We start from the raw sequence: 12,449 nt of genomic DNA, 5'->3' as shown, positions 1-12,449 counted from the left end.
CATGTGGATTTCCATGCCATTGCAGCTTTCATACTTGACTTTATCATACGTCGCACTTTATATTTCTCTCCTCAGGTTCCTTGTAGACAAGACGTCCTCATCATCATCTTAGGTCTCCCGGACACTGAAGACACCGATCTGACCCAAGAGCTTACATTAGGTCAGAAGCTTCCTACCCTACAGGTAATTAGAACCTGTCCCTACAACTATTTCCAACACGATAATTTGACATCCTAAAACAATTTTTACAGCCCTCATTCTGGTGATCTTATTAAATTTATCCATATGTCAGGGCTCACAATCTCTCAGGGAAGTTATGATCAGAATACTTATGTACCATTCTCAAGTGTAAAATTTAAATGTATATATATAGAAATTATTATTTTCAAATTTCTATCATTTGAAATACTATGGTTCTGGGAAATGTTAAAAATAGATTGAATGAAATTTAAACTAAGAAAAAAAAAGCCCCCAAAATAAAAAATTAAAAAATTAAAAAAATTAAAAATAAATTTAAACTCATTCAATAATCTGGAGATAGGATGATATAAACAAATAGTTTTTGAGACTTCTACAAAGGCAGTTAATACCATAATAGTTGAGAGCCCAAACTTTGGTATCAAAAGAATTGGATCTTAAGCCTAATATGACTAAGTTTACTTCCAAACCTGTAAAATGGGACGCGGGTGTGGCTCTTAAGGGCAACATTAAGAGGTCTTTGTAATGATGCATTTGTTTCATATCTTGACTGTATTTATTGTCAGTATCCTGATAACAATATTTTACTACAGATTTTTAGGATGTTATTATTGGCTGAATAAAGGATATACAAAAACTCTATTATTTCTTACAACTACATGTGAATCTATAAGTATCTCCAAACAGATAGTTTAAAGAAGCCATTTACAAATGTTGGCTTAAATTTTATATTAATCTCAAAACTATCCTCTGCAATTACAGATCTTTCCCTCATTTCTATGATGAGAGAAATAAAGTGAACTAGATTACAAATTATTTTAAATTTAGCAACATTACCAGAAGGTGGCACTGTTACCTCATGACAGCACCATAGTAAGGCACTATTCACTTTAAATGTTCTAAAAAAAAAAAAAAAAAAAAGTAATACTAATTTAATCAAAACTGTAAATGCTAACCCCAATTCAGTAATATTTTCAGTAAGTCTTACATGAGGTTTGAAAATATATATTTTCATAAATCAAAACGTATACAAATTATTTTGAGTCTGCATAACATGGATAAGACTGCAAAAGGAAAATACAAACCCATCTAAGTGTATTTTCATCACTTCCGATGTAGACTGTCAAAACCCAAAGAAAGAAAAGGAGAATTCTTACCAACTCTGGGATTAAGCTGTTATATTGTTGCACTTTTTAATACAAGTATTTCCTGCCTCACCTAATGTTATGTTTTAATAAAGGTATGAGAAACACTTAAAATTCCCCAAATGCAGCTGGAAGTTTAAAAAAAAGTTGCTGAGAAAGGGTTCTCTCTTTTGGGACAGCAACAAAGTTTAGAGCTTCCTCATTTCGGGTTTTAAAAAAATAAAACATTTAAAATACTTTTCAGGGAAAGAAATTAAGTTGCACCAGTTAATAAAGATTGCTAAGACAGCCTTTATCCAGTTCTATCATTAATTGATGCTGGATATGCAGCAGACGTGGACTCTGTTACCAACAAAGTGGGTCTGCAGGAAGTAGCCTCCAACACCGACAAGCAGTTTTTTCTGAGTACATGTCAATGGCCCATCTGGCAATCAAAATGCCCTTTCCATCCCACCTTGCTCATGCCATGTCCAGTCTAACCAATAACCAACACTGCAAAAAACAGCCTGGATGATTCAAAGTATGTATGCTCGAAGCCAACATATGGAATACTGCTTTAGAGAACATGTTTTTCTTTTGTTTTAGTGAAACAAAATAAGCAACCTTTTTTTTTCCAAAACCAATCATCTTTCCTTGTGCAATTTTGTATCAAACTATGCCTTTCAAAGGTTACCAAATAATCAATCTGTTCATAAATATGTAAATTCAAGTCAATCACCCAAACATATTTTATACTAGTCCTGATTTACTTGTTCACACCAGAGCTGAACGAGAAGTTAGTTAGAATTTTGAGTTTATTCTCAAGTCATTACAGTGTTCAACCAGTTTGACGTTATAAAGATAACAGACGTAAAAGTAAACACTGGGAAGCAGTATATTCCCATTCTGAAAGAAGACATGTTATATATATACAGAAAAAAAAATGCAGCAAATATTAAGGTATTCAAAGTAAATTTTTGACAATTCAGCTGTGACATATTTACAAGAAAAGTATAAGTTTTAAAATAATTAAATAATTTTCATAGAATTATAAAAGTATTGAGATAAATATTAAGAGACCCTGACAATCACAAGAACATTTTCCTATGCTACTGAATACAAGGGTAGTTCTATAAAAAGTCCCAAAATAGAGCTAGTATTTTGCCACTATGAAATATAACAAATTACCAATACCAAAATATGCTAAAATGAACATGCAATGTAGAAGCTGTACCAAAGAAAAAAGCATGAAGCTCCTGAATATTGCAAACTGTCTACACAAGATTTCTTAGGTATGTTCATGAAAAAGTAACTTTCAAAAGAGCCATTATAATAGATTGGCAGAAAAAGTGATATTTACTTAAAACCTTTCCATTCCACCAATTTCCAATGTAGCTGCAAAAAAGAAAAAAAATCAAAATATAACTTTTCAAAGTATTAGCTTATGAATAAAAAAGTTGAGTGGTGCACTTTATGCATTTGGATTTTTTAAACTGATTCCGTGATAATTCCACTATAACAGATAGTAGTAACCTCTGGACCCCACCACTGCAGTAGGAAATCTCTCCCGTTCTCTCTCAAACGAGACATCATCTTAGAAAATGGAAAGGAGAAACAATGACACATATGAATTCAAAACAAAACAGCACAGTAGGATGGCAAAATATCATAAAAATAGCAGCATGTGAAATTCAAGACTATTTTCTTAAAGCAAATGTTTAAGACTCAACCATAAAAATGATACTTCAAACTGGTCTATTATTCAGACACTTGAAACTACGGGTTTTTTAGAGTGGTGCTTACATTTATGATATACCAGTGACTAAATGTATACTCAAATTTGTATTTTACAACATATATATTGCACGGGTAGTAGAATAAACACATTCTGGCATCTCCAACATAAGAGGATATCTCAATTAGCACATTAAACTATGGTACTGAAAATTAATTTTACCCCAATGTTTAAAACCAATCATGTAGGACTTTTGAGCACATTAATCCAACGACATTCTCCAACTAGATGAGAAGACACAGGCACTTGAATATAGGTTAATTAGTGACAAAAAGGAGAGGCTGCAATCACATGGCCAAGGGCAGTATGTCTTTACATATAAACTTGAGGTCTTTCACTGATCCAAATATAGAAATAAGAACTATTTATAAAACCTTGATATGAAAATCAGATCTCTCCCAGAAATTTCATACCAAATCACTTTAACTGTTTCATAAAGCAAAGACTGCTGCAAGTCCTAAGTTTGTTCAAACACACATCCAAGACATGGTTGTGTGAGTTCTAATTTCCAACCCCATGCAACCTACAACCCTCACTAACAGGTCCAATGATACCCTCTACATAACACCTGCCACCCACCTTGAGATCCAGAGCATCAAAAATGGTTATCGTTTCCAAATTGTCCACATTGTAGTATAAATTTTACAGCACCACAGACATCATGATTTTAGATATCTTAGTCTGACAATATTTCATTCAATAATATTAACCAGTAAGAATATGTAAATATCAAGCATCTAAGAGGAAGTCTAAGCATTTTAAAAACAACCAAAATAATTAATAAGCATTTTTAATGTTTTAAGTTGTTAAACAATTGTCAAATTCACTAGGAAAAAATACCACACACATTTTTATCACCCAAAAGAGAGCACACAAAGCCTCAGACAGTTGATACTGAAACACTTAGGTTTTTTTCTTGCATTCGTTCATTGTTTTTCATTTTTTTTTAAAGAAATTACATTTAGTTTGGCCACTCCCTAGATTCTTGGTTTATCAGCTTATAAAGAGTACATCAAAGAGGCAGTATAATATATGTATTAAAAACCATTTCATCCTTTATCATCTTTGGCTAGAAGGGCCGAGGAGGCAGGCAAGGCTCCACGCGCTTCCGTCTCACACGTCACTGACCGGAAGGCTCGCGTCATCCAAGTCCACTGGGTCACAGTCTCTATCCTGAGGGCCATTTTTACTTTGAGGTTTTAGCAAAGCTTGTTCAGTCACTTTGGAAGCTGGTTCTCTTGGAGAGACAGTCTGGACCTTGAAGTTCCCTGGCTTGACCTTGGCAAGAGATTCGTAAAATCCTCGCTTCTCCATGGTAAAGCTTGAGACCAAAGAGTTGCTGCGAGAGGCTGTGGAATGTGAGGTGGCGGCTGTTGCACTGGCAGAGCGGAAAGTGTGCTTGGGTTCTGAAGGACAGCTGGAATGCTCCTGCAAAGACGAGTGGTGGTCAGACACAGTCAAACATTAACAACAAAGTTAGTAACTCAGTGTGAGACTTTATTCTCTGAAAAACAAACAAAACACACACACACACACACACACACACACCACAGAGCAGAAGCAAGAGCCATGCAGCATACATGTGCAAGTTCTTCCCCAAAGCAATGCATTTTTAGGAGTGAGGTTAAAGCAATGACAGTCAACAACCATTTCCACTAAGAAACCAGTTCTGTCACCAAAGCTTTGCCACTTGAAGACTCAGGCCAGCCTAAACTGGAATGCAGTGCTCCAACTGCAAGGGAACCAGCTCTGCCATTCTATTTAAGGGTATATTCTCAATCAATGCTAGGGATCATCCCACGTATTTTCGGAAGATAAAAAAATAAAAATAAAAATGCAGAATATCAAAAGGAAAGGCCGTATTTCTTTAATAAGTGGAACTCACTATTTTTGCAACCTACTATTGTGTCTGGCAGTCTGACAAACTTAGTTTTTCATCCCTGAATTTTGCTGCAACCAATTAACAGTGAAGTCTTTTCACTGCTGCCTTCATTAGGTTTATTTAGTTTTGAATATGTTATACATTCATATGGTTAAAGATTCTAAAGGGAGCAAAGGGTACATATTTAATCACTTATTAAAACTGTGGTGAAGTAACTATCAGGTGCGAATCTTTATTTCATTCGCTTCTGGCTGAAGATATCCTTAAATATGACCATTCCAAATGCATTGCCATATAGTTCCTAGTATACTGTGTTCATGTATGATACTAGCGGCTTTGAAAACAAAGTACTACAAATTGACAAAACACTATAGATTCCCAGGAGCTGGCTAAGTTTCACCTGAGATTTAAAATGCCATGCAAGCTATAGTAATATAGTTTATCCACTGTAATATGCATGCATGAGTTTGCATATATTATTAGAACAAGGGTGCAGTTAAGTGGTATATATAAAAAATTTCAAAATATATAAAATATAGAAGTTGAAACTTGTGGCAATTCAGTAAATTAATTTGTAGAAAACAGCTTAATGTGACTTTTTCAATTAGTAAGGTTCCAGTTTTTTCATGATTCATCTCTTTTCATTGTGGTTTAAATATACATATCCAACCGGATGACTGTAGTGAAATAGTTTGCGTTAGTGTTGACGAAGTCAGTTACGATAACTGCAAAAGGCAGTTTGGTTAACTCAACTTTCTATGATCAGTTGTAAGTAGTGAGTGAGTCCGGGCCCTCTAGTAAGAAGGCACGTTTGCGTGAGAGCCCACATACGTGCTGCATTCACCAGTTCTTGATGTATACCTCTGTATACAAGGATTCGACAGCCTTCTGGCCTGCCGCATCTGGAACACAGTGCAAAGCTAAGATTAGAGTTAACCTATACTGGGGAGAGGGAGGAAAAGAGAAAGTTCTGCTGACAGTTACAGCTAGAGAGTCCACTTTGCCCCCACCACAAAGCACAAAACACAAGTGCCCTTCTCCAGATTTTCCTCTTCCCAACAGACATTGTTTTTGCAGAGAGTCTCATACTTGGCTGCTGAAAAGGTCACATAAAACACAGGCAGTTACAAAGTTAATACCTATGAAAGTGACTTCTAAGAGATTCCAAAACGGATATAAGGAGAATAATTTAAGAAACATAGATTTGTATTTACTGATCTGTAGTTATCATTACCAGGAAACTATTAAAGACAGTATTATTACCAGAAAAAATACCAAAAGTGTGGAATATCTGGCATTTACAATGAATCTGCAGAAGGCAATCAAGGCTTTCATACTACACGTTAGACTCCATTCCACAGACAGAGGTGCTACATTTCAAGACACTTAAAATTTTTTTTCTAATCCTCAGTAGAATTTGTTTTTTCAGATGAGAGGCCAGTGACTAAAGTATTCCTTTTTTTTTTTTTTGACTGAAGTATTCCAAAGCTAAATCTTACTCCTATCATGTTCTTGAACATGATAAATTAAAAATTAAAAATATTTTTTATTATTTCTGAGAACGTTTAACATTTCAATTTTATTAACATATTACCACAAAGATAATTATGGTAGTGAAAAGCAGCGGGTTTTTAATTACCCTACCAGAAAATGAGAATGAGAACATGTAATGGAAAACAGCGGCTGAGAACATGAAATTGTATTAAATCAGGGTCAGCTGCTCAATGGTCTTAGGGCACCAGGAAGTCAAAAAATCCCTAACTGAAATTAGAGTAAAGAGGAAACTGGGCCTTCACCAAACTGTGTAATGCTACAACTTCAGGCACTTTACAGGATTGGGCCACATCCCGTACTAAGAATTGGTCAAGTTGTAACAAATCTAGACCTAGTGACAAGTAAGAACTTCTAAAACAAAGCAAGGAAATGTTCATTCTTTAGTTGCCCTGCTTGTGCATTTAAGACAATACAATGCACAGAAAGTTATGTATACATAACACTACAAGGAAGCATTAAATTAGAAATGCATTATTTTTTTGCAAGTCCAATTGGTATGAAAGTCAACATGCAAATAAATCTCAATACAGAAAGAAACCAGAAGCATTAGGGGGAGAGGAAGGAAAATAACTGGGACAGGATGGGGGAGCCTTAAGGAGTACCACCCCAGAGAACAGGGAACATACAGAAGATGCTGATCGGCCAGGCCCCCGCTGGGCTACAATGGCACCAGAGACGGCTTTAATCCAACTGTGCATCTCCTCAGGACTATCAGCCTAAGGGAGAGAAAGGACTCATTCAGTCAGTTTGTCCTCAAAATCCGCTCTTACATCCATAAATCCAATGTATTCATCTTGGAAACTTACAGTGCCAACAACAAGATCATCCCAAGGTAATGGTGCCAAAAAATTTTAGAAATCGCTTTTTAAGCCAGGTTTAGCAGGTACGTTATTATAGAGACAGAAGTTGGACACCTGATATTTTAAGGCCAGACACATCAAAAAGTGTCAATATGAATACTTTTTGAGAGAAAATGAGAGGAAGGAGTCACAGACAAACCTCATTTTGCTCCATCTACTGCTATATTGTCTGAATCCATTATAAGGGTATAAATGTTAACTGTAGAGTTAAAAAAAACATTTTGACATCATGTTATGTATTATTTTTCTAAACAGCATTTCTAGGACTCCACTAAATACGGAAAAAAGTACTGGTAGTCATATTCCAAAGTATCATATTCCTTGATAGGCCATGGCCTTCCAATATGAATTTAAAACTTTACTATGACTTTAAATCCACTTAAACAGGCCCTGAGAGGGGTGTACATACTGCCCTTCACTTCTGTTCCAAAATTTTAAGTCACAAGATACTCTTTTGAACCAATGATTTTTAGCAAGGAATTTTAACAGGAAAAATTCAAAGCAGGCAAAGGTAAAGCACAAATCCAGAAATCAATTTGGCAAAAAAGGGGGTTTAAAAAGATTTATGCTCTGACAGTTATTCTTGATCTAGAAACTTAACCTAAAGAAGAAATCCAGGCAAACTTAAACACAAAACTGTTCACCACCACACGCTGATCATAGCAAGTGTACAAAAACTATGAAAACAATCAGTTACAGAGTAGCAGAGAAACAGTTTAACCATGGAGCATCCCTATAATAGAGCATGATGCAGTCCTAAAAGTTTTTACAGGATTTTTAATGATGTGGGAAAAAAGACTATTTAATACATTAACTAGAATATATCACCATGTGCTTCATATGACCCCACTTGTTATAAAAACATATGCCTTTAAAAAGGTACTAAAATAAGAATAGTTTCCTGAATGTGGGATTTGGGTTTTATGTCATTTCTTCATATTTTTTTCTATTTTCCAAATTTTCTGCAATAATCATATGTAACTTTTATAAAGCAAAAACAAATGTCCTCTTAAAAAAAAAAAAAAAAAAACCTTTAAATCTAACTAATTCGCTGTGGTAAATAAAAAGTGTATTTTAAACTTAAATACAAAATGTCTATCTATGTCTATCTATGGTCTATTTTTATTGTGGGAATTTTAGATCCTATTTTTTTAATTACCAAAAATGATACAATCAAAACTCCAAAATATGTGCAAAATGATCCGAACTGAAAGTTGGGGTTTAAGTTAAAACAGTATTTCCCTTCCCACAAATACTACTTAATTTCTATTGTGTCAATTTGGAGCAAAAAGTACCCCTAATTTGCTAAACATATGACTTACCAATAATTTTATATATAGCTTTTTTTAAAGTTGTGAATTACAGTTGCCATGTTTTTCTTATTTGCATAAGCAATAAATTTATTTATATTTATTTCACTTCTAAAATTATTAATCTCTTGGTAGGAGAATCTATAATCGCCAAAAAAGTATCTCACCTGCACATAGAAAGTTCGAGACGATGTTACAATTTCAAAGAGATTGTCCCTCATCATTATGTCACTGTCAACAAAAACAAACGTCCAATTGCACGTAAATAGCAGTTGTTGGATAGTGTTTCTTTCACTTGTTTATCTAGTACCAAATATATGTCAATAAGAAAATAAATAGAGATAAAATACTGGTGTCATTGAGTAAAACCAAATTAGCATCTTTTTCAATTTATTCTTACATTAAATTTCACATATTTTATATAGTTATACATATTTTTAGAAAAGGTTCATAAAAGAAGTTTCAAATTCAAAGTTTTCTACTGCTCATAAATCAGTTTGCTCAAAGAAACACTGGCACAGTTAACACATGTCCTTACAAAAAGCTCTATTCTGCAGCAGCTTCCAAATATTAAAACTAGTAAAACATCAGTCTGCCAGATATGACAAATTATTCATATTAAATTCTTTCCTTCCCATTGATAAGCCTAGGGATTCTTAACTTTTAGTTTTCAAGTGAAACAAAAAATATCTCAAAACTTTAACCTGAGGATTTTGTAAGTTCAAGCATATCCCAACAATGAAGAGTTGAAAACAACACTAGAAAAAACACAGAAAAATATCATCTGTACACATCAATCAAACCTAGGCCCTGATGAGTATTAATTAGATGTTCCAGGCACTAAGGGAGGGCTGGTGCTTACCTCTGCTTACACTCCTGGACTTTATGAACCTCTTTAAGTGGTATTACACGGAGGGGTTCTTTCTCCTGGCAAAAAAGCAAACAGATACATGAGGTATATTCTCAAAATCCTTTTAAGAATTAGTTGTCTTACTTGGAGATCTGTATGAAAACTGCTTCTTTCTTGACCTAAATCTACCTTCCAGAACCGACCAGCATCAGAGTAGCTCAAACACTAGAACTTTATAAACACTGTAGTTTGAAACAAGGAAACTAGCATAGAACCCTTATTCACACTATTTCTGGTCTTTATGACAGTGTAGCTTACTAAAAGCCATTAAACCATCAGACTTTACCCCGATAGACCCCTATGTACCCTGTAAGTGGAGTGCTTCCTCTTCTGGAATGTTATTTTGATACAGAAAGCACCAGAGTAGTGGATACACAGCTTCTTTGAGTTAAAGTTCTCATTTTAAGAATATCACTTTTACACGAGTATATTATTTAACAAGCACAAGTTATTGAACATTTACTAAGTGTCAGGACATCTGCTAGCTTTTAAACACAATTACTCACTTAAACTTCCACAACCCCATAATGCCTGCATGACTATTCACCTGAGGAAACAGAGCCTCACACCTGTTAAGTACTTCATCTAGGGTTACAAAACTAGATACAAGACACCACTAACTCCTAATAGCATATTTATACTACACATTCTATGAAATACTATATGCCCTATTTCACTATCACCCCTTAAGATTAAGATGCAGCACTAAGAAAAAAACTAAACCATGGCTGAACACTTTTAAAAAATCACAAATCTCTAAGTTTTACAAAACAGTTAATTTTAAAATAATTTCAGAATATAAAAGGCTTACAAAAACAGTAGAAGAACTGCTATAGGTTGTACCCCATTTTCCAAGATGTTCACATTTTACATTTGCTAAATTGTTCTGTTTGTGTTCATATTATGTGACTAATGGTGTGTGTATATACTTTCCTGAAATGTCTGAAAGCAAGTTATAGACAGGATGCACTTTACTACTAAATAGTTTCATGTCTATTTCCTAAAACAAGGATGTTCTCTCATATAATCTTGGTACAAGTACGGGGACCAGAGACTCCACACACTGCTGGCAGTACTATTATCTAACCTACAGACCATCTTCAGAGCTCATTAACTGCCCAGCAGTATCCTTGACAGAAACAGAACTACAGCTTTTCTGCTCCAGGGTTCAATCTGGAATCAGACCTTGTATTTAGCAGTCACGTCTCTTTGTGTCCTTGATGTGGAAGATTTCTGCTGTCTTTTTTCCTCCTTCACAATCTTTAGAGTTTTCAAGAGTCCAGGCCCATTATTTTGTATAATGTCCCTTGATTTGGCTTTGTCTGATGTTAACCATGCTTGGATTCAGTGTTGGTGGGAAACCACAGATGTGCTATGTTCTTCTCAGCCCACCATTCTCAGGGAGCGCGGGAGAGTGGTGTGTCCCATTCCTGGGAGGTTAACCCTCATCTCCTACGGCCAGGTTTGCCAGTAACTAGAAAGTTACCTTCTTCTCCTTTGTCATGATCAAGTATCTTGGGGTGAGTGAGATACATGGAGCTTTCCATCATTGTTTTGTCCACTAGTTTTATCAAATTTGGAGGATTCTTGCCTGAAAGATTGTTACTGTAGTAGCTGCTGAATGGTGGGTTGTTTTGTTCTTGTTGTTGTTGTTTTGTCCAATCCCATCAATTCATCTACATATATTAGCTGAACTTTTGCTCTACAGAAATGCTTTTCCTTCCACTTACTTCTTTGACTTTATTCTCTGGGTTGTAAACCATCACTATCATTATTTATTTAGGTGCTCAAATTTGAGCATTGGGAACTCCTGTGAGCCGGGTTTGTGTCCTTTTGTCATGTTCCCATCATTCTCTGAGTCACTTCCTTATTTTCTGTCACCATTAGCTCTTTCGGGCTCAGCCCATGCTATCCCTCCCTGCCTCCGAAATCTTCCATCTCTCCAAGGCTCCACATTCCTTCTGTTAAAGAACAGTACTTATACTTGCTCTGGCGGGGGGCGGGGGGGGACCTCCCATGTCTTCACTCCACCGTGGCTTTCTCATAATAGATGAGCAGAAATATTTCTGGGAGGTTTTAACTTGTGCTTCTCTAATTACAAGTGATGTTGAATATCTTATATATGTTTAAAGGACATTTCTTTGCAAATCAACTGTCTATTCATGTCTCTTACTTCTTTTTCTCCCTTGTTTTTCTCTCTCTGTAAACTCTGAACCAACCACAAACAAAGACTGAAAACATCGCACAAAGACCTGCCTTTCCTGAGCCATTTCAGAGGAGCTGCTGACCTGGCTCCCACTGCCCTTCATGTTAGAGTGTATTTCCCACAAAGACATCCTCTTATCACAATACAACCACTGAAATCAAGAAAGTGTCCCCTGAATGTAGTCCTTTATTAAAACAAAAGAATTCAGTTGAGAATCACAGACTGCATTTACTCCTCAGTTGCTCTGCCCTTGACTTCCACAATCTCGATGCTCCTGAAGGCTCCAGGGCACTTCTTCGGGACAATGTCCCTGATTTGGGTGTGTCTGATCCTTCCTGAAGATCAGACTCAGGCTCGGCATCTCTGGCAGGAACATCACAGAAATGAGGCAACAACCTTCTCAAGCTATCCCGGCAAGTAGCAAATAATCCTAATTCATCTCATCACTGATGAAGTCCACGCTGATCATCTGATCATCTGATTAGAGTGGTATTTGCCAGCAGTATCTCTATCACTGTAAAGCTACTATTTCCCTTTTTGTACTTAGTGTATTTTGTAGACAGGGACTTTGAAACTTTGTGATCTCTGGTTCCTCATCATACGTATGTAT

At 35.6% G+C, this 12,449-nt stretch overlaps 1 protein-coding gene across 11 annotated transcripts in view; it reads right to left on the bottom strand.

Moving 5' to 3' along the window:
* Positions 1 to 2,119: 2,119 nt before the first annotated feature.
* PLEKHA1 (pleckstrin homology domain containing A1) overlaps positions 2,120 to 12,449 on the bottom strand; it is a 56,346-nt gene continuing 46,016 nt past the window's right edge. For 5 of the 11 annotated variants that reach the window (XM_025467495.3, XM_025467494.3, XM_025467492.3 and 2 more), the window contains 4 exons: positions 9,586 to 9,650; positions 8,891 to 8,954; positions 7,180 to 7,269; positions 2,120 to 4,545 (listed from right to left, as the gene is read on the bottom strand). In XM_025467495.3, coding sequence (XP_025323280.1) covers positions 4,231 to 4,545; positions 7,180 to 7,269; positions 8,891 to 8,954; positions 9,586 to 9,650 — 534 coding nt within the window. In that variant the 3' untranslated portion in view covers positions 2,120 to 4,230. Of the gene's footprint in view, positions 4,546 to 5,752; positions 5,902 to 7,179; positions 7,270 to 8,890; positions 8,955 to 9,585; positions 9,651 to 12,449 lie in introns of all 11 variants that reach the window. The other 6 variants (XM_025467497.3, XM_049103071.1, XM_049103074.1 and 3 more) reach the window with 3 other exon arrangements.

Source organism: Canis lupus, chromosome 28 (assembly GCF_003254725.2).
Source record: "Canis lupus dingo isolate Sandy chromosome 28, ASM325472v2, whole genome shotgun sequence".
Classification (NCBI taxonomy): domain Eukaryota; kingdom Metazoa; phylum Chordata; class Mammalia; order Carnivora; family Canidae; genus Canis; species Canis lupus.
Note: the sequence above shows the minus strand (reverse complement) of the source record. Positions and strands in the feature narration are given on the sequence as shown.